The sequence below is a fragment of the Vulpes lagopus genome, chromosome 1 (genome assembly GCF_018345385.1).
Source record: "Vulpes lagopus strain Blue_001 chromosome 1, ASM1834538v1, whole genome shotgun sequence".
NCBI classification, from domain to species: Eukaryota; Metazoa; Chordata; class Mammalia; order Carnivora; family Canidae; genus Vulpes; species Vulpes lagopus.
In genome coordinates, this window is record NC_054824.1 from 45,245,702 (window position 1) to 45,269,104 (window position 23,403).

The 23,403-nt window shown below is 32.4% G+C and overlaps 1 protein-coding gene across 1 annotated transcript in view; it reads left to right on the forward strand.

The window, feature by feature from the left end:
- EYS (eyes shut homolog) overlaps positions 1 to 23,403 on the forward strand; it is a 1,534,343-nt gene that overhangs the window by 924,283 nt on the left and 586,657 nt on the right. The window contains exon 24 of the mRNA XM_041742712.1: positions 21,304 to 21,494. Coding sequence (XP_041598646.1) covers positions 21,304 to 21,494 — 191 coding nt within the window. The remainder of the gene's footprint in view (positions 1 to 21,303; positions 21,495 to 23,403) is intronic.

Genomic DNA, 23,403 nt, shown 5'->3' on the forward strand with positions numbered 1-23,403 from the left:
TACTATTCTCATTTTAAAGAAGAGGAATTAAGGCCTAGAGGTTCAAGTGACTTGTTTAGTATAACCGAATTAGTAAGTGGCTGAACTGGGCCTAGGACCCAATCATGATAGTAATAGTTGCCTGGTATTGAGTATTTACTATGTGCCAGAGATTGTGTTAAGAACTCAGTATTTTTTTCTTATTTAATATTCATAGCAACCTATGAAGTAAACCATATTTGTGGATATCTTGAGGAGAAGTAAAATGATGAATTGGAGGATTATTATATTTTAGCTTTAGATAATAGAGCATGAGGAGATTAAACAAATTAAAAAAAGACACTGGGAGAGACAGAAGGATTTGTGAACATAAGAGTGTCTTTAGTAATTCAGACTTGCTAATATACTACTAACTTGATCATAGTGTAAAAGAAAAAGGAAAGATATTTGTAAATCCGTGTTTTCTCACCTGTTTTCTAGTTGGCCAATGTGTCATGATGGGAGACCCCAGGAGAAACAGCTCAGTTTGAAAACAACTGTGGTTATCCATTGTCCTGAAAGCTTTCCCTGCCCTTTACTGTGACCAAAGAGAGCTGAATTCACAAGAGAGTTAGAAGAGTTACAATTGGGACAACACAAATGCTATATCATTTCATATAAGAAAAATTGAAGTTTCAGTAACTTACCCAAAGATTCACAGTTATTAAATTGAACTTAGGTTTTCTGACTACAAAACTCAAATTGTTTAATCATGGTACTGTGTTGCTCTTCTGGAATACATAACATGCTACGTCTTAACAAAAACTTTCTGCTTCTAATGCAGGTTTTTGAAATAGAGTGTACATGAAAATTTACCACATTGAATTAATTCTGATAAAACTGGTAATTAACTGTGACCATCAATATTAATAGCAGGAAGTGAAAATAGTTATGATCTGTGGTTCCTATCATCATGAAGTGTGCAAATTTGTAATTAACTTGATAAGCTTCTAGAATACCAATAGGATTTAAGTCAATTTTAAGAGTATTCTCCTGTATTCATTCTATGATTCTAGGCAATAATCTTAATGAGCAATAAATAAGTAAGTAAACAGAAGACGAGTGACTGATGGTGGGAAATGCATGTGCTGTTTCCTAGTTACCTTTTTTCTTAAGCAGGAAAGCAACTTCTCATGGTATCACATGTGTGTATTGTCATTGTACTTTAACAACAGGAAGACATTATTTGGTATTTATTCTAGCCATGGGCAAATTATGAATTCATATGTAGAAGTTACCAAGATATCAGCATGTAGTGTATTTATAAACAAGAACTAGTTTATTAGGATGCACTGAAATAGGGGAGAACACACTGACGAATCTTAGCAGTACCTCAGGAGGGAAGTTAGAAGCGGGCTAGTTATAGGAATATGGGGGAGGGGTAAGCTTAAAATGATTAAAGGAGAGGGTTTTTCAAGTTGGGGAATTGAAAGTGGACGAAAATGGGAGTATAATAGCTTAGAATTTGTAAATACAGTTAAGCTAAGGTTTTGAAGCAAGCTATTTTGAATTTGAATTTGAAGCTATTATGAATCAAGCTATTGCTTGATAAGTGAGCTATTTTGATCAGATGAGCAGATAATTGGTTCTGATAAATTGGCTTGTATGAATATCGTGTAATAATAAGTGAGATTATTTATTGATGTAGTCTTATCTTTGCATACAAAGATTTCCTAGTATCAACAACTAAGTCACGTTACCAAAGGTGGATTATAAGCTTCTCTAAATTATGTTAACACAGGCGGCCCCATTCTATGTGGGAACCATTCTGGCTGTTTATCCACAAGTCTCAAGGTGAAAGTCCAGAGATCCTTTTTTACTCTGTTAGTGCCTCTTCTGTTCGTGCCGTTTTGTTATGTAATCCATAGGTTACTATAATCTGACATCTATTAAAAGGAATTTGAATAATTTTTAAAGTGAAAATTAGGCACATGGCCTTTTATTTACTGTTTATTTGTTAATATGTAGTACAATTATATTTGATTTCCTAGCATTTACTTATAAGTGGCATTAGGATTTCTGTGTTGGCTTTGTAATCATGAATTCTAAAAAGGTCATATTAGCAAATATTTTATTCATTAGTGCTTAAGTGTGTTAGTTGAGAAACATTTACTGACAACAGATTGACTTATGTATAGCAATTACTGTTATTTTTTATTCATATTAAAGTAGTGTGCCATGACATTGGGTAGTTATTTCTCCATTTATATACTATAAAATAAACATGACACCAAAGTTGATGTTATTAATGACACTTAGACTTTTATATTTCAAATCTTAATTTCCCAAGCTACATAAAATACAAGATAAATATATCTAGAGTTTTTATTAAATTATAGTTGTATCTTCTTTTATATTAGAAACTAAGTTTTCTTCTAAATTTTCTTTTGCCTAACAAATATGATTTGACTAATAAATGCTAGATAGTTACTACCATTATGGTTTTGTTTCATCAAAATAAATACAGATGATCCCTAACTTAGGATGGTTCAGCTTACAATTTTTTGACTTGCGTTTAAAAACAATGCATAATCAGTGGAAACCGTACATTGAATTTTGATCTTTTCCTGCACTAGCAATTTGTAATACGATACTCTCGTGATGCTGGGCAGGGGCAGCAAGCCATAGTTCCTAGTCAGCCACAGGATCCCAAACATAAACTGATACAAACATTCTGTACCAACTAATACAACCATTCTGTTTTTCACTTTCAGTACAGGATTCAGTAAATTACATGAGATATTCAACACTTGATTTTGCCCAGATGTAGGTTAATGTAAGTGTTCTGAACATGCTTAAGGTAGGCTAGGTTAAGCTATGATGTTGGGTAGGTTAAGTGCATTAAATACATTTTAAACTTAGAATATTTTTGATTTGTGATGGGCTTATTGGGATATAACCCCATCATGTATGAGGGAAGGTCCGTAATAAGAAAAATCAATGCCCAAATTTATTATTCTTTGTAGCAAAATTGTGGGCTAAATATTATAATTTTAATTCAAATTATAAAAATACATCCTTTCATCTTCTGTGAGATATCAAAGTGTTTTTAGTTGAATTCCTTCATAAAAACATAAGGTTTAAATCCAGCCTTACAGCTGAAGGATGGTATGTGTGTGATTATTTCAGGATGTCATTATGACATATTAAGCTTGGATGGACCAATGATGACAAAATTGCTGCATTGAAATGACAGTGATTTTTAGCTATTTATTCCATTAACTCTTGTTTAATGTCTTATTTAAACTCCCTAAAGTACTGTTTTTGTAGATAGGTGCTAGTATGTAGATTAATATTTGAGATGTATTTTGTTTGTTTAAGATTTTATTTATTTATTTGACAGACAGCTCAAGCAAGGGGAGCAGAAGGGGGAAAGAGAGAGGGGGAAGCAGGCTCCCCAAGAATCAGGGAGCCCGATGTGGGGGTCGATACGAGGACACCGGGATAATAACTTGAGCCTAAGGCAGATGCTTAAGCAACTGAGCTAACCAGGTGCCCCTTGTTTCTGTTTCTGATGTTTCTATTTCAATAGTCATATTTAAATGTCTCCTAATCAGCTAATATACCTGTTTTTCTTAATTTTTGTAGCTGAAATATCTACATGGTAAACCAAATTCTCCACTAAATTGATCAGTAAAAAGACTTAAATTTATATTTATCATTTCCTGGAAATAAACAAAATGTCAGCTTGATGAGTTCTGACAATGGCTAAACATGTTCCTTCAAGTCAAGATGAAAGGAAAATGGTTTTATAAACATGCTAAATTTACTGAACCAAATATGAATCTGTGTGTTTTCTGATGATTTTTCTTCTTATCACTACATTTCTCCCATGTTGACTTCTAAGATTAATTAATTTGTAATGGTCTAAATCAAGACTAGTCTCAGACAGTTGGGAGAGCTGACTCTCATAGGCTCCTCACTTCTTTCAAACAGAATTATAAAAATGCAGTGACAGCAGCAGGATCATTTTTACTTAGCCTCCATTAGCAGGGTCATCAGAAGGGAAGGCTTGTGGACACTAAGAACCTTGTAGCCGTAACTGATTTGTACTTTTATTCAGTTTTTTCCATTTCCTTTTATAGTGAATTCTGGCACCCTAATCTAATATAATTCTAGAATATACTATAAAGGGCACAGGAGATCTGAGACAGCAGAAGCCATTAAAGATTTTATCAAGGATAAGAAACAATTTCCTTTCAAATAAGGAAAATTAGTCCCTGAAAAGAAAAAAAAATAGGTGGAACATTTCTTGACTCATAGTGGGTACTTGGCCTGTCACAGCTGAATAATGAAATGAAAGAATGAATATAGTGAACTCTTTACTCTGGCAAAATGTGTGAAGAGTCTTCTTTTCTTCTTTTTTTTTTTTTCTTTTAGAATCTTTTTTTCTAGCAACATTGGCACTATCACCAGTTTGTTAACTTCTCTAAGCAAGAAAGGAAAAAACCTTATCTCAGTAAAGGCAGAGAAGCAGAGCCCTTGGCTATGGGGAAGCTGTAGTACAATAGAGCTAGAAGGGACGTCATGTTCCCTTTCAGGATTCCCAAGATTTCCTGGATTCATAGGAGTCTTAGACAGTGCTAGTAAGATGAATGTGGAACCAGTTACTCATGAATATTTTCATCCTTGTTTATGAAAAGGAGCAAATGTATCAATTGTGCACATGAAGCTAATGAGTTTTGAGACTGAGTTATTGAAAATTCTTAGAGTTGGTAAACAAATTTTAACATATCAGTTATATTAACTTTGTTATTTAAACTTCTTTGTAATAGTTCCTTGTTTTTAGGAAAACCTGAAAAATGTTATGAAAGCAAAATATGGCTTTGAGTAGGAGTGGATGGGAGAATATGCTATGGAAAAATAACTAAGAAAACTAAATAGTTGAGTTTTTGTCTGCTCCAGATTGTTCATTTTAAGACCACAGCTCTGCTTCCCAGGATAGATATTGAACATCCAGGACTTAAATCAGTGCAATATCTGACATAGGTAAAGTAGAATCCAGTCAGATGTGTCATTTAAAATGGACATTTTCTTAGGGATAAAATTGCATAGAGATTCCAGAGTTACTCAGGCAACAAACTAAAAACTAGTCTAACCACCATCCCATTTACAATTATAAAGTTTTACTTTTCAATTTGTTTTTATTACATAGTGAATAAATACAAAATACAACAAAGACAAACTACATAAATAAAGAATGACACATGAAAGAACTATACCTACTGGCCACATAACATAAGAAGTAGAACATTATCAGCAACTTTTTAACACCCATATCCCATGGCTTTCATTTTGCTTATTAATCTTTGGTATTTTTTTATAATTATACATCACTAAACAAAGTAGTAATATACATGCATTATTTATTATATATAATAAATAATGTATTTTATTGTAAAATTATTTTATTTTAAAATTTATGTACATAAATTTTACAATATTGTATACATTTTTTTGCTGCTTACTTTTTGATCAACATTTTACTTATTAGAATCTTCCATGTTAATGCATACTGCTTTTTTCTTACTACATGCATGCATGAGCTTCTTTAGGGCATAAGCATAAAATAGACTTGCTGCATCATAGAGGGTAAAAACATTGATTTTTTTTTTTGATGATATCAAAACATTTTCCAAAATGACTTCATTTGTACCAAATCCCAATCAAATTCTGTAACAGGATTGGTTATTTTATAAATTTAGGGACACCTGGTATTTTCATACTGAAAGTTTTTGCCATTTAGATAATTATAAAAAATATCTTATTGGAGTAATTTGCAATCCCTGAATGCTAATAAAGATTAGCATTTTTTCTATGTATACTGGTAATTCGTATTTTCTCTTTCAGAAACGTTTTTCCAAGTCATTTATGATCTTTTAAATTAGATTAATTGCTTTTATTGGATTATAGTTTCAGTTTGTCCATGTTTAATTTTGGATTCTGTGTTTAATGTTGGATAACTGACCTCAGTTATATGTTTTGCAAATGCCTTTTTGGTGTTTATGGCTTGTTATTTTTAGTGTTTTCAGATTAACATAAATCCTTAATGTCCTCAAATATGTCCATCCTTTCATTTTTGAATTATTGTTTTTGTGTCTTTTTAAAGAAATACTTCTTTTGCTAAAATAAGTGTTCTGCTATATGTTCTGCCAAAAGCATTAAAAAGCTGTTTCCCCATGTACTTCGTAAGCCACATAGAATTGATATTTTTACATATGGCTTTTAATTATGAACAATTTCAGTTTTGTTCATAAGGACAAAAAATTGTCTCAGTATCATTTTGAAATATTTGCTTTCTCTCTCTTGCTTGCAAGGACATCTATTTTGTTCCTTGATTTTTTCAGACCAAAAAAATAAAAAAGGCAATACTTACTTGTTCTTGATTCCTTTAGTTTTTGAATGACTTAAGGCAAATTTTCTCCTTCATGTTAAATTTCCTTAGGAGACTCTGACAGTTCTTAACTTTTTGTACTTCCATTACTGTACAATATCTTCCTCATATTTTAGCACTTAGAATATGGTGCAATATATCCCCATAGCATACTTTCCCCCTATGTAAACATACCTATCTTTCCCCCAAAACATTTATTTTCTTTTCTCTTTTTTAAAGATTTTATTTATTTATTCATGAGAGACACAGAGAGGCAGAGGCACAGGCGGAGGGAGAAACAGGCTCCCTGCAGGGATACCAAGGTGGGACTCCATCCCAGGACTCTGGGATCATGACGTGAACTCAAGGCAGATACTCAACCACTAAGCCACCCAGATGCCCCTCCCCCAACTTTCCTATTGTTTACTAAAATATAAGGAAATTACTCCTGCAGCAAAATTACGAAGTTTGGAAAGGCAGTCTTTTCCTGCGCTTAAGATTTGGTTTGTCACTATAAATGGCAGAGATGAGTCAAGTGCACTACTTTTATATTTACTATGATTTCAGATATAAGTATTACATCATCTTCTTTGTGTTCTGCATTTTTTTTTCTTTTGTCTTTTTTCCCTTGGCTATGTTTTGATTGCAGGAGCTTTTCATCGAGTCTTTGCTCTAAAATTATAAGTTATCTGCTGTTTCTGTTTCTTCAGTGTTAGTCATTAAATTTTCATCATGCATATGTACAATGTGTAAATTTTATCAGTATTTATTCGATATTCCTACCAAATACAAGGATCTTTGAACACTGTTTCTCATCTCTGCCCTTCTCTTTATCTAAGATTGTTTTCCATTTTTAACTCCATATTATTTTATACCAGAAATCAATTATTATATGTTTAGTCTTATCTATAAATCTTGTATTCCTTTGTTCAGGTTGTTTTATTTTGCAAACTTTTCATATAATTCTTAAATATTGCTTTTCCATATTTTTTTTCTTCTCTACTTTTGAACTCTAGATGAGTACATATTAGATTCTTCCCTCTTTCTAGCATGTTTCTTAACCCTGTTTTCATACTTTTTATCTAGTGTTTGCTGCACTCTGGATATTTATCCATATCTACATTTCAGCAGATTAATGATCTTTAAAGCTGTGTTTTCCACTGAGTTTTTGTTTCAGATATTTTATTTTTCATTCTACAAGTTTTATTTGATTCCTTTTCAAATATTCTTGGTCCTATGTAATAGTTTTTCATTCTTTACATTTTTTATTCAATCTCTTACTTTTTAAACATGGAGCAAAACTATTTTATATTCTACATCAGATTATTTCATTAGCTGAAGTATATATGCTTTTTATATTCTTGCTGATAGTTTTTTGTTCATGGTGCTTTGTTTTTTTGTTTTTGTTTTTTTTTTTTTTTTGGATGTTTGTCAATTCTTTGAAAGCACCTTGACTTGGAGTTTTATTGATAGGAATTCTTAGAATTCTGGTTTTAAAATGTGTTATTCTACTTAGGTTTTGTGATTTTATTTTTCTGCCAAACGCTTCAATACAGCAAACTGTGTATCACTTAAATAAATACTAGATTTGAGGTCTTCCTAAATTAATATGAATACATATGCATTAAATTAATACATCTAGAATGCACTTTATATATTAGCAAATTCATTCTGTAAACATACAGGAGGACTAGATTTTGGTTATAAATGCTCAGGATTTCTTTCCCCTTTTTTTCCCAGCACTATGGCCAAACAGTCATTTCTTTACCAACTTCTTATATATGGCAGGTTTATTTATATCTCCCTTTTGGGGTTTAGTTTATGCAGGGATTTCTTATTTGACTCCTAATCTTGAATGGGACCTACACTCTTCTTTCCTATCATGTGCCTCATCAAAACAGAAGTTTTCAGACTTCTACAAGGTCAGCCTTGTAGGAATATAACTTCATTGCACTTCCATTTGTATAGTTTTCAACTTCCATATCTAGATTGGCCTCTGCTCAATATTGCATTTTAAAATGCTTATTAAAATGTTTAGCCACTATATTTTATCTGTTTATATTTATCTGTTTTATCAGGTAAATATAGCCCTACATTCTCATAGAATGGAAGGAAATGGAATCTGATTATTCAATTATGACACTTTCTTGTTGGAATTAGCACATATCTAGCAACTCTGGGAAATCACTGGTCTCACTTTTTGCTACATCCACAGTGACACTACTTTTATAATAAACCAAATTAGTTCAAATTTGTATTTCTACATTATAAACCAAATTATGCATCTAATTGAATAATTCCCACTTTTCTAGAAATTCCAAAAATTGAAAGACTCCTAAGTATCAGGTCTAAGGTTTCCCATCAGATTTACAGTATTAGATGAAGCCTTGGTAGTAGAGTCTTGAATATAAAGATCACCTGTGGACAACATTAGCTTAAGTAACATTTGTAGATGTAGACTGAATGTAATAAAATGTGTTATAATATATAATACTTCTCTATAAGAAGGGAAGATTCTACAGGTCTATGATTTCTTGATAAACTTACAGTTTCAACAAAGACCAGAACTGTAATATAATCCTGATAGAGTGAGGCAGAGTTCACATGTATTTTGGGTAGTCCTTTATTTTTTTTAAAGATTTTATTTATTTATTAATAGAGACCCAGAGAGAACAGAGAGTCAGAGACACAGACAGAGGGAGAAGCAGGCTCCATACAGGGAGCCCGACGTGGGACTTGATCCTGGGTCTCCAGGATCACACCCTGGGCTGCAGGCAGCGCTAAACTGCCACACCACCAAGGCTGCCCATGGGTGGTTATTTATTTATTTATTTATTTATTTATTTATTTATTTATTGTGGTCCTTTAAAACAAGAGTTTATTAACTAAGCTTAGAAGTAATTCTGTAGGAACATAAATAATTCTGTGGACTTTCTAACTGAAAACTGTAGATTAACAAAAACTAGCAGTCCAGTTAAAGATGATTAAACTTATAAATTTACCTGCATTTCCTCCTGAAATCCTACAAATAATAAGATATATATATATATATATATGTATTTTAGGTAGAAATCCACTAAGAGAAAGATATAATGGTAGAAGAGAAAACAGACATAAACATTTGGAAGCTGAGAAACAATTGGACAAATGATAACAGACTAAACAGACCTGAGAATTTGGAAACTAAAATTGGCAGTCAGAAATATAGAGAGCATGGTGATTGATAGCACAGAATCTATAAAAGCCTCAGGAAATGGCAACACTAGATGATGGGAAGTGTGAGCAAAAGTGGAGTAAAAATCCCACTAGTTAAGTGTTTTAGAGTTGATACATTTTTTACCAAACCACCTATGTGCTGACATAATCAGCAGTCCTTGAATGAAATCCGACTAATTTTTAACCTTAATATGTCAGGTTATCCTGCATAGCCCACTGAGCTCGCTGAGATGTACAAGGACATCCAGATGACAAGAAGCTTCAAATCTTTACAAGATATTTTCCCAAGGAAATTCATATCTTTTATTTCTCACTTTTTATTGCAGTTTGTTCTCTAAGCTTTATATCACTCAAATTAACATATCTTTATAACAATTTTGGAATTAAAAGAATGCATTTTGCATTATAGAATGTGTCCTCAGAGCTGTGAAGTGGAAGTTTTTTTTTTAATAGTAGGAGAAATAAAAATATAAAACTGATTATTGCAGCTTGGAGACATTCTAAAAATTGACGGATTTTAAAGTTTTATCAATATGCTTATTAGAATGTTTCATCTATATATGTGTATATATACATATAATTTTTAATTATTTATCTGTTGTTTTTAAGTAGGTTCCATGCCCAGCATGGAGTACAACACAGGGCTTGAACTTACTATCTTGATATCAAGACCTGAGCTGAGATCAAGAGTCAGACACTCAACCAACTGAGCCACTCAGGTGCCCCAACCATTAAAATTGTTCTTAACTAGATGAACTTTCAGTAATATAATGTTTTTCTGTTAGACCACTGGAATTTTCATATGTAACAGTTTCAAAATGGGTCTAAGGAAAACAAACTCTGTGTTTAATGTGTTTGTTCCTCAGCTTTCCATTAATGCCATTCCCAGGATGGTTACAACCCCCACCCACTCTTCCTTCTTTATCCTGATTTTTCTGGCCCTTACCTCCATTCTGGGAATGTCATTTTTTTGACTTGTAACCTTCCCCACTGTACTCTCACAACAAAAAAAAGATATCATCTCTTTTTTTCTTTTCATCATACTTCATTCCAAAAGGACTAGAAATGGCTTAAAAATGCCACATAGTACAAATAACTGAGGAAACATGATGTACTTTATGCCTTGACTTATTTTAATTATGAACCTACATGTTGATAAAAGTCATACTAAAGTGTCAGTGGCAAGTAGGCCTTTTAGAGTTTTCTAAAAGTAGCTGTTTTCAAAATAAATCCTCTAACCTATCACACCTGAGGGAAGATGTTTTTATGCAAGAACCATTCCCATCAGGGACATTTAGGTGGGTCAGCGGATGAGTTTGAGCATCTGCCTTTGGCTCAGGGCATGATCCCTGGTCCTGGGATCGAGTCCTGCATTGGCTCCTGCAGGGGGCCTGCTTCTTCCTCTGCCTATGTCTCTGCCCTGCTCTCTGTATCTCTCATAAGTAAATAAAATCTTTAAAAACAAAACAAAACATTCCCATTCAGTGCAAATTAAAGACTGCTGTGTGTGTATGTGTGTGTGTGTGTCTGTACATCAGGGAGGGGGAAATTTTCTCCTACCCCTCTTGATTCTTTTGGCTAGTCTAATAATTAAGTTGATATAAGACAGATTGACAAGAGAAAAAAAAAACATTTAATTCATACATACAGCAATCTCATAAATATGAAATCCCAGAAGTGATCAAAGCAGGATATTTATATACCTTTTAGACAAACAATAAATTTGTGAAGCACTGACAAGACAAAGAAACTTAGGCTTGGGTACTAATAAGTAAAGAAACTGAACAGTTTTATTCCATAGGCCTCTTGGCCCTGATTTTTCTGCCTTTGGTATTAAGGATGTCTCTCTACCTCCTTGTACAGGGAAGTTACCTTTAACATGGGAAATTTATTTCCTACTCTCAGTGGGAGAGGATGGTCAGAGTGTCTTTTTGTACCAGCTGTTTCTCTAATAACTTTAATTCAAAATAATCAATATGCCACTTCGGCATACTTTTGAGAAGCCTGCCCTGAGCTCCATATATACATATATGTATGTGTATAAAACCATATTATCTATATATTTCTTAACTTGTGTGGTATCCCTTTTGTCTTTGTATCTATGTCCCACAGTTTTGAGGAACATGATTTTTCATTTGTATTCTTCCCTGTAGCCAGCTGCTGGTTAATAGCAGAAATCATTCTTGAACCTCTAACAATGTTGAAAAAGCAGGTGAAGAGTTGAAAATTAAATTTAATTAAAACTGATTGCTAGGAACAAGGTGAGATATGGATAATCACTATTAACACCTTTATTTATCCTCGTATCTATCAGTAAAGTCTGAGCATCGAAAATAATTAAACCTGATAATTGCCAAGACAGCTTGAGGGGGACAATTAGACTATAGGCATCATTGAAGTAATATGATAGATTGTAAAATAAAGTACATGAAAAAAGAATATTTGATGAGTAAATATTAAGTATTTATGATTCTATTTTAATTACATATGAGTGAAGAATTAACTATTTAATTCCTTACGCATTGAGCAAATATTGTACTTTTGAAATGCTGCCCCAAATAAGCAGCAGTCTATCTAGACAATTAAAATGAGGTTTTAAAGTTTTATTAATTATAATGTAAGTTACTCATTTGGTTATGTTGCATAAAGGAGAGTACTGGTAATAGCTTTTGTGTTTTATTTTACTAGAAATTAATGAAAAACACATATCAGCAATTAGTTTTTAGAACTTGTTAAATTGATACTTTATTCCCAGGTGTATTATGGGCAACCATTATAGTCTAAATCTGATAGCTTCTGATAAATATACAATGTGACGTGCCTGCTTATTTTTATCCATACTTAGTGCCCTAGTCTCTATTATGATGATGTACGTTGGCAGATAAAAATTACTTTTTTTTATTTTAAAGATTTTATTTATTATTTTAGAGAGAGATAGTGCAAACAGGAGAAGGGGCAGAGGGAGAGAGAGAGAGAGAAAATCTCGAGGAGACTCCATGCTGAGCACAGAGCCCCTGTGGGGTTTGATCTCATGATCCTGAGATCATGACCTGAGCTGACACCAAGAGTCAGACACTTAATGAACCACCCAGGCACCCCAAAGTTACTTATTCAACATAAATACTTATATGTTTATAAAGTTGTTAATACTAATCTTCTATATAGAAAAAGTAATTTGTCAGAATCATAAGAAAAAGTAAATACAAAGTCATCTCAATATTGAAGCAATAAATCCATCCTAAATTTGCATGAGTGTCTTTCAGGAGACTGCTAGAGCCCTAGAGCAACAGAGAAATCCTGAGTCATTCCTTTTGTTTTCTTTGTAAATTGGTTGATCAAGGGAATGAAAAGTTTAAGTGATAACAAAGGTTTCCCAGTGCTACCACATTCTTCTCTCTCTGTGGAATGGCATTTTCCTCATCAAATTATGTTTTAAGTAGTGGGTAGATTTCAAATAAAATAGGAATACTTATAAAACCCCATATGCATGGGCAGCCCTGGTGGTGCAGCGGTTTAGCGCCGCCTGCAGCCTGGGGTGTGATCCTGGAGACCCGGAATCGAGTCCCACGTTGGGCTTCCTGCATGGAGCCTGCTTCTCCCTCTGCCTGTGTCTCTGTCTCTCTCTGTGTGTCTCTCATGAGTAAATAAATTAATCTTAAAAAAGAAACAACAGCATATGCCTATAATATTCCTTAAACATTAAACAGGAGAAGGAAAAATTATACACCATCTCGAAGATTAAATGTAACTCAATTTCAGGGTAGATTTATTAATTAAATATTTATTGCAAAGCAGCTAAAAGCTCAATAATGATTTTCTATCTATCTATCTATCTATCTATCTATCTATCTATCTATCATCTATCTTTTTTTTTTTTTTTTTTTGAGACAGGATCTTAAGCAGACTCTATGCCCAGCATGGAGCGCAAGGGAGCACCATCTCACAACCCTGAGATCGTGATCTAAGCCAAAATCAGGAGTCAGACACTTAACCAACCGAGCCACCTAGGCACCCCTATAAATTATTTTTAAAAAGCAATACTCAAAACTGGATTATAAACACTTTGGAGCCCACTGGGGCACTCTTTGTACATTTAGTGATGCTAATCATTACACTACATTACACTAGTCTCTCACATTACAGAGAATGTAAGAATTCAGTGTAAGGATCCACACTGGACCTATTATAAATGAATGTTTTTTTTTTTTAAAGAATCGAAATACTGTATGTTTAAAATAATTGATAAGCAGCCTTGTTCACACAGAATAAAACTGGTTAAAGAACATGTGCTTTGATGAAAGAAGCCAATTTCTGAGATCTACTACTTTGATCAAATTACCTTCCCTAAGCTTCAGTTTCTTACTTAGATAAACTGGCCTGTAAGAACATTGGCCTTTCATGTTTCCCTGGTCAAGATGAGAATCAAATTAGATGATGCATATAAAGGTGCTATGTGAAGAATAAAGTATAATATGCATTCTCATTAGTAGTCAAAGTTGCATGTTTAGTTTTATTCATATTTTTTACTATCATAAAAATAGGTAAGAATGTGAGCTTCTCCTATTATTATGGGAATAGTGGGAACTTAAGGATCTCACAACAGCTCCACTACATAAACGCCTTGGAATACTTAGGGTTCTACCCAGAACTGTATAATGTGGCAATACCCTATGCTTCAGACCTTCCTAAATATATGCCTGAGAAAAATATAGAGCATAAACATGAAATACCTATTTTAAAAATAAGTTTTAGGGGCAGCCCTGGTGGCTCAGCGGTTTAGTGCCACCTTCAACCCAGGGCCTGATCCTGGAGACCTGGGATCGAGTTCCATGTCGGGCTCCCTGCATGGAGCCTTCTTCTCCCTCCTCCTGTATCTCTGCCTCTCTCTCTCTCTGTGGGTGTGTCTCTCATAAATAAATAAATAAATACATAAATAATCTTTAAAAATAAAATAAAAATAAGTTTTAGTTGCAAAACCTTTGTGTTTCGAGGCTTCTTTCACATATACAGTAGTATTCTGTTATAGGTAGTCTGGCTTTCTGTGGTTTCAGTTACCTGTGATCAATTGTGGCCTGGACGCAGATAATCCTCCTTCTAAGGTACTGTCAGGAAGACCAGTAGTAGCCAAACACTGTATCACAGTGCCTCTCTCATTTACCCCACTTCATTCCATCAGGTAGGCATTTTATCATCTCACATCATCACAAGAAGGAGGAGTACAGTACAATAAGATGTACATGTAGGGTTCAGTACTATCTTTAGTTTCAGGCATCCACTAGGGGTTTTGAACATATCCCCCACAGATAAGGGGGGACTGCTGTACAGACTAGAGCAAATTCTTTATGAAGCAATTCCATATATATTATAATGGAACAACTTTGTTATTATCATTGCATTGATAAACTAAGAGACTCAACGAGGTTGAAATATTTCTCTAAGATTCTATGCTTTTAAGTGATAAAGCACATAATTAAGCCCAAGAATCCTAACTACAATTAGATTTGTTGTAACTACCATTTCAGAATAGGTACCACCTAAATTAATGGGTAAAGATGGGGAAGTAGAGAAGTGAAGTGGCTTCTCTAAGGTAACACACAGTAAGTGACCAAAATAAAACTATAAAACACCTTGCAAGTCACTACTTGCCTGCTACAGCATTCTGATTCCTAATCAGTACATTAAATAAAATCCTTTATAATTGCTTTAATATGTTTTATAATTCTTAGTTTATAGTTTGAGTTACATTTGGGGTGGCAAGTAAACAAAAACACTGCCAAAATTAGAAATTGAAATTCATGTTGCCCAATTTATTTAATGAAGCTAAGTAAAACTTAAGTATGAAAATCAGAAAGGGTACCATGAAAAATGAAATTTTAAAAGCATTCTCCATCATGAGCTTAGATGAAATGTCCTAAACATGAATTCTTGCAAATGAAATTCATGTATGTACACACATCATAAGCAAATGGAACTTATTTTGGGGATAAAATAGAAGTTAGTATTAGACTATCAAAGCTATAATTATAAGCATGTCAATAAGTGAAAAACTGATAAATTAAGTCCTGCTAAAAATTTCAGACAAGTACAGAATAGAAGGAAAATTCCTTAATGAGTTAAAAGATACCACTTACTAAAGAGCAAAACGTTACATTCAAAGCAGAAAGCATAAAAATCTTCCCTGAAAAAAAGAATCTCATTAATATTATTTCAGTTTAGTGTTTTTTTCTGATAGTCTTGTCACAGTATAAACTAATAAGATAGTTTAAGAATTATGAGCCAACGAATGAAAAATTTCATTACTCACAAATGACACGGTATTACAAAAACGGGAGTTCAATGAAGTTGCTCAATATACAGGTCAATTACATTTCAATATACCAACATAATTAAATATCTAATGTTACATTTAAAATAGCAACAAATTAAAATAAAATAAAATAACAACAAATTCCTAAGATTTTTAGAAGTTAATCTAAGAAAATACGCACATGATCTTTATGAAGAAAAGTTATATTAAAAATGTTTTAGATTACCTTGTAAAATGAAAACATACCATGCCCGTCTTATGAAGATAAGGTATCACAAATATATCAATTAGTTACAGTTTTTTTCTATAAGATCATGGAATTCAAATCAATTACCAATATTAATTTTTATATACTTTATTTAATAGGACATTTGCACATGTAACTGGTTCTATTTATATCAAATGGCACAAGACAAGCAATATGCATCACAATCCTGAGGAAGGGTAATATGCAAGACTTGTCCTTTCAAAATCAAGACATCATAAATCTATACTAATTAAGTAAGCATTTGATTGGCTTGAGGTTGACAATCTGTCCAATGGAAAAGGATAATGATCTTGGAAACAGAACACATGTACAGGAAGGATGACGCATGACAGGACTGGTAATGCTGATGAGTACGGGAAGGTTGGCTACTCTATAGTTATCCTTGAGTGATTGGTATTCCATATTAAAAAGCAAAAATGGTAAAAAAAAAAGTTTGGAAAGATTCTATACGGAGGAAATATTAAGTAATTCTATCATAGGCAATTAACAAAAACAAATGTTTTTAAGCAGGAGAGTGGCATGATTTGATTTGTATTTTAAGAGTTACTTCCAGTCCTTAGAGGTGGCTGTATATGGAATTTTCTCTAATGGTAATCTTTTTCCAATTGCTGGTGAAAGGAAAATACAGTGATTATAGTTGTGCTTCCTTTCAAAAAGATTGTTAATTGCTTTGCTTTCAGAAAAAAAAATTATTCAACTATTTGACTAGCTCTCAGCTTTCTTTGCAATCATCTATTTTCTTAAAATCTGCCTCTATAGCTCACATTTATCATACATTTCCTTTGGCTTAATCTTAACTGAATATTCCTTTCCTTCCTTAATCTTAAACTGAATATTCTGGCTTTTCACGTCAGTATGGTTTTGTAAACTTTTTTTTCCATCATACGATTAATACTTGCTCTATAAATTATGTCATTGACTTACAGTCCATGGACTAATCAATCTGTGAAAATCCATGAAAGAAACAGAGATTTCATGATTTATTTTGAAATATGCTTATTTCCTACAAAAGTATTCTCAAGTGGCATGAATCTTTAAATTGCCAGGAAAAAAAACAGCATTTAAAAAAGTACATGTATTTAACAAAACCTGGCACATAGTGTATAAATGTTAATTTTCTTCCTTGCTCCTGCTTTATTAGTCAATATTGAGCTAATTGAGATGAATTTAAATGGATTGTATAAAGTTGGATTTTAAGGTGAAAGAAATACAATTTGTAGAACATGGAAGTATAAAGAATTAAACATGTAGAGTATTTTGTAGTGATAAAATCCAAGTTCTTTCTAGAAATAATACAAATGAAGTAAACAAAGTCACAGAGAGTTTCTGTAGCTAATACATGGTTGCTGATCCGATTACTAGTAGAACAAAGCATCAAGACTCAATGTTACTTAATAAACAGTCCAGCATATCTTCCTGTATGTATTATATTTAAGTGTTAAATGCAGTCTTTTATCACACTAGTATTTCTCTATTTTAATGGAAAATTTTGCATATACACACATATCACTAATGTTCACTATTATTTTCTAAATGTTACTTCCAGGATGCATGAAATAAAAAGCCATTTTGCATTTTAGTTGTGAATTATTTAAAATGTAGCTGGTAATACATATTCCAGAAAGCAATACATTATCACTCTTTCTTTGAACAATTATTCATGGATTGCACTGGTATTAACAATAATTTATTGAAAGTACGGTTAAATAATACATGTCCTTTATTTAAACTATTCAGTCATTATAAAGTCATTATCAAACTACCTTGTAGATAAGCTTGGTATTCAATTTTTCCAAAAGATTCCAGTTTTCACATTTAACCTTACGTATAGAACACTAACAATGAAAAAGAGTCTGTTACTTAAAATCTATTTAGTATTTTGTGATCTACTAACCAAGAAACAAACAAACAAACAAAAAGTCTCAGGCTGAGGATCCTGTACTTTTAAGAATTACACATTTTATTAAAAGGAAAATATACTGCTGGAGTAATTGTTTATAACTTATCAAAGAATTGGATATTATACACATGAGTTTTATTTTATTCTAACTTAAATGTTCATATATGCCTCAGTTCATATATGCCTCAAAACACAAGATCTTCTAATCTATTTAAAACCCTCCTTTGTACAGTAAGGGAGGGGAGGGTTATTGACTTCTTATTTTTCACTAAAATTGCTTTAAAATTTACTTTACCTTCATGTAGTGGGAATGGTTGTGGGTCAGTATGCACTGGAAAATAAAATAATTAGGTGTCAAAAAATTTTTGGCAACTCTCCACCTAGCAACAATTACATTTTAAATATGTTTTGTGTATGGCTAGAATCATCCTTGTACTCCGTATGTGCTATTGGAAATGAAGGCAAGAACTATCATCTCAGAAGGGAGCAGCAGACGCAGGAAATTGGAAGTTCTAGCTTGGACATGTAATAGAGTACTTTGAGTCTTTGAATCTGACAGTCAGCTATTATTAGCCAGGAAATATGGCATGAATCTGGGGAAATACTGGGATTAGATTTTTAGTATTCTTCCAAGCAGAATACAAATTTTGTTCACTATGAATTCCTCCCCCCAGGTCTTAATAGAAATTTACTCCACCCTCCACAGTAGAATCAGTGACCAGGTCTAGTCAGTTAACTGCTAGGAAAGGTTCATTCTATACTTGGGAAAATTCTTCCTTTCTTGAAAACATAGGAAACTGAGCGATTGGACACAAATGTGGAAGTATGTCATTTAAACTACCACTGCCCACCATATTAGAATCAGAAGAAGACAAGGCTGCTTAGAAATTCCCATGTGAATAGCAGAATGGAGGGACAGAGCAAATCTAGGTCTCCTCTGAGGAATGAACTGAGCTTTTTAGAGTCCATCTGAAAGCCCACGTTATTCTTGAAGTTGCTTTTACTTAAGCCATTGAATTTCTTTATTTCTGAAGCTACCTTGAATTGGGCTTTCTGGTTATATGTCCCAAAAGCATACAAACTCACTCAAAGCTATAATTATAATGTGAGGATATACAATTCAGGTAAATTCTTCTTTTTGAAAAAATGAAAACTGAAAGGCAGGAACTTATTTAATTGTAGATAATGAAAAATGTGTTGAATTATGTTACTCTAGTACATCATTACTGGAAATAGCCTCTACACTTACTCTTGCTTCAAAAAACTTCAGTGCTTACTGTCACCACTCTTTTTATTTGATTGTCTTTGCTAAAAATGTAAAATAAAATCTGTATTCATGCATGTGAATAGGAAACACTAGATATATGGTCAAATAACTATGGCTTTATTTAAAATATTTCATGATTTTCTTTATCCAAACAAAACACAATTCAATTTTCTCAATACATTTAAACAAAAGTTATAGTTTTTATAAGAGATAGTATGGTTTCACAAGCTTAAGAAAATCAAGCACTTGGCACAGAATGATGAACCAAACATATATGGCTCTTGACCTCATATACCTTACAAATGGGTGCATGTGTAGGTTTACCAAACATATATGGCTCTTGACCTCATATACCTTACAAATGGGTGCATGTGTAGGTTTTCATGTAAAGCACTAGTCACATAATGACAAAACAACTTAAGTTTTAAAAATTAGTCCATAAAAAGACAAAACAATGAAATTAAAATTGAGTTTGCTATTGTCATTTGGATTGTATCTTTCCAAAGTCCTTAAAAATAAATAGTAGTTTCTTCCTTTCACCAATGTTGGGTCTATTCATGTAATACTAGTTTTCGTCTGAAAATAGTTCATGCTCTTTGACATTTTGAACTTTAAATCAAATGGCTATTTGTCTCCATTCCCAATTCATTCAAATAAGTGTCTGAAACCTTTTAAAATTACTTAATATGTGAAACTTTATTGCACTATGCAGGCAGCATCATTATTAAACTCTATAATGAATAAATATCTGTTTATGTCACATAACAATTGAAGCAGTTATCAAAATTAAATACACATTGATAATATTTTCCATCTTTGAGCCACCTTCACCAATGAATTTTTTTATTAAAAAAAAACCTCATATGCTTTTATGTCTATAAAGTACACTTTTCGGGAAGTATTTTGAAATTTCTTGTTTCTAGTTGAAAGAAGAAACTCTTTGAAGTTTAGCTGATTATTTCGTTAGAGTGTTTTACAAGTTTGAATATATAACACAATATTTTGAAAACTGTTGAAAACTTAAAATAAAAAACACTCCACATAGGGTATAAACTCTGTAGAAGATTTAAAGTACAGATTTTAAAAAAAGAGTGTTATCTTATGGTGGGCAGCAAACTAAAAGTTTCATGAATAATCATTTGTATTAATTGTAAGAGAATAAAACATTAGAAATTCTAAAGGGAGTTTGTGTATTTATCCCAAAAGGAGGAGCAGAAGGGAAGAAGCAAAGGAGATAACTCATATCTATTGTTACAGAAATATCATCAATCAGTCAACTTTTTAATCAAACAAGCAAATTTTAATAATGGAAAGTAACATTAAAGGAGTAAACTAACTAGGTATCATTAATCACCTATTTATAAATTTAAGAAATGTAAATTGTCCAGATATTTTACTCGAAGTGTCTATATTTCATTTCAAAGATTAAGGCTAATTAAAATAGAATCATTCAGAAGATGAGGAAAAAAAGAACAAGGGAGTGATCATTTTTAAGGAAGTTCAGTTAAAATAGTGTTGCTACAAAAAGATGACAATTCCTTTACTTCTCAATAATCTCTTATCAACCTTCAAAAACTACTCAATTAAATTAACAGTAATGACATAAATCATAATTTGGTACCAACATGTTATATATACAGTGAATAAGAACTTCTTTAGAAAATGTTCCAATTTCTGTTGACCTGTAACATAAAGTATAGCTGAATGCACTGTTGAAGATTAGTCATCTAGATACTCCTGCCTTCCAGTGAGATTTGATCACGAAGCCCCCAGTATATAGAAATTATGATAAAGCACTGTGACTATGGCAGAGGAAACTGGTACCCAGGCTTGTAGCAGGCAGAAAAAAGTCAAGTATGAGCCACTTCAGAAGATATTATGCTAATGTTAATGTGAACCCAACTATTGAATATTCAACTCCAACCTAAATTGTATTTTCTTTCTGACTCCACAGATTTCAACTGTGCTTGTTATTATGGAGATTCATATCTAGAATTTCAGAAAGTGTTGTTAAATCCACAAAATAGCATATCACTAGAATTTCAGACCTTCAACTCCTATGGACTCCTGCTGTATCTCAAGCAAGACTCAGATTCAGTAGATGGGTTTTTAATTCAATTATTTATTGAAAATGGTACTTTACAGGTAAGTTACTACATTTATTTCATTTAAAGGAATTTTAGAAAGTTCTGATTCTTTAGTGGTGATTCTCAAAATTTTATCTTAAATATGTCTTTTATAACCACCAGTAGTCTGTGTGTTATGTTTTTGTAATTTTGTGTTCAATATTTATATAACAAAATAGAGTATTTTAAAAAGCTTTAATTCTCTGTTTTTAACCTTTTTTCCACTGTGGTGTTTCCAAGTATCCCAATGATAGAAATTGCCACCATTTTTTTTATATCTTTAATGGAAGATGTGATCTGGGGAGCCCTAAAATTTTTTCAGACAATCCTTAAGGGAAAAACTACTTTCATAAAAATACTGTTATTTGCCTTTTTCACTCTTATTCTCATAAGTGAAGAGTGGAATTCTTCAGAGACTTCATTTCATGTGAGATGTAATCTTTCTGATCATTAATGTAATGTGTACTTACACATTTTTGTATTTTAAAAATGTCTGTTTTAAATTTTAACATTATCCCATAATGTTAAAGGGGCATGGTCCTGGAATTCCAGGATTGAGTCCCACATCAGGCTCCCCTCCTTGAGGCTCCTTCTTCTCCCTCTGCCTGTGTCTCTGCCTCTCTCTCTCTCTCTGTGTCTCTTATGAATAAATAAAATCTTTAAAAAATAAAAATAAATAAAATTTAACATTATAATTATTGACAAACATAACCCGGTAAACAAAAACTCTTTGGGGTCCTCAGTAATTTTTAAGAGCACAAAGAGTTTCTGAGATCAAAAACTTTGAGATATGGATTTAACACACGGTAGTCTTATAACGACCCTTTTTAAAAATCCAAGATCATAAAGCTACCAAACACTAGGTTATAAAGCCAACTCTGAGTTGAAAGTGTTTGCTCTTCTTTCAACACCATTCTGCCTTAACAAATCAACTCATATTCTTGTAAATACCCAGATTTAGGAAGTCATCAAACTCATCACTTGGCATCAATTGGCAGTAAGCCAATTAACTCAACACAGAGTAATATATGAAACATAATACTGTATTTTTATCTACCATTTCTTTTCTGATATGATTTAAATTTGTGAATTTCCCTGAAACAGTGAGTTATACCTTATAAATTAAATAAGCCATATTCCAGTTTGATTTTCTTTAAATGATCATCTTTCTTAAGTAATATAACTCATATATATCATTTAGTACAAAGTCTGATGCCATTAGTAAATATCAGCCAGATGTACCAATTAGTAGCAGTAGTATTTTTATTCATTCATGTATATGTTCACTCATTCATTGAACATTTATCTATTATCAATCATTTTGCCAGGTTCTGAGGATTCAGTGAATAATAAAAACACTCTTTTTTTTCTTGTATAACTTATAATTGATTATAGAACAGGTAAAACAGGAGTAAGAAAATAGAATTATAAAATAAATAGAATACAGTAAGGAATCATCAGAATCATTCTTACCCTTAAAGTTTGTTGATATCTGCTCTATAGCATTTTTCTCAACTAAAGACCAAAATTTTCCATTAATCTTAAAACAAGCAGAAAAAAATGTAGAGACCAAATGTAAAAAATTAAAAAACACACATAATATTGAACATTGGCCACACTCAAAATGTTTCCCTTCAGTACATTTTTCTGCCCTAGACTCAACTCCCATTAACTAAGTGTCTGTCTCAGCTAGAGGACATCACTGGGACATCTCCAAGAGACATTATGAGGAATTACCAGAGACTTGAGGGACTGTGGAAGAAAATATTTTATGAAACAATGAATCATTGGAGACTTCTTTCACTTTCAAATGAATGAAAATACTTTCATAATAGGTTGAATCAAGACATTGAGGAATTCTAAAACCACAATGGTTTAAAAAGACATGTAGAATTTCTTTTCTTTCACTATTATTTATATTCCCCAAA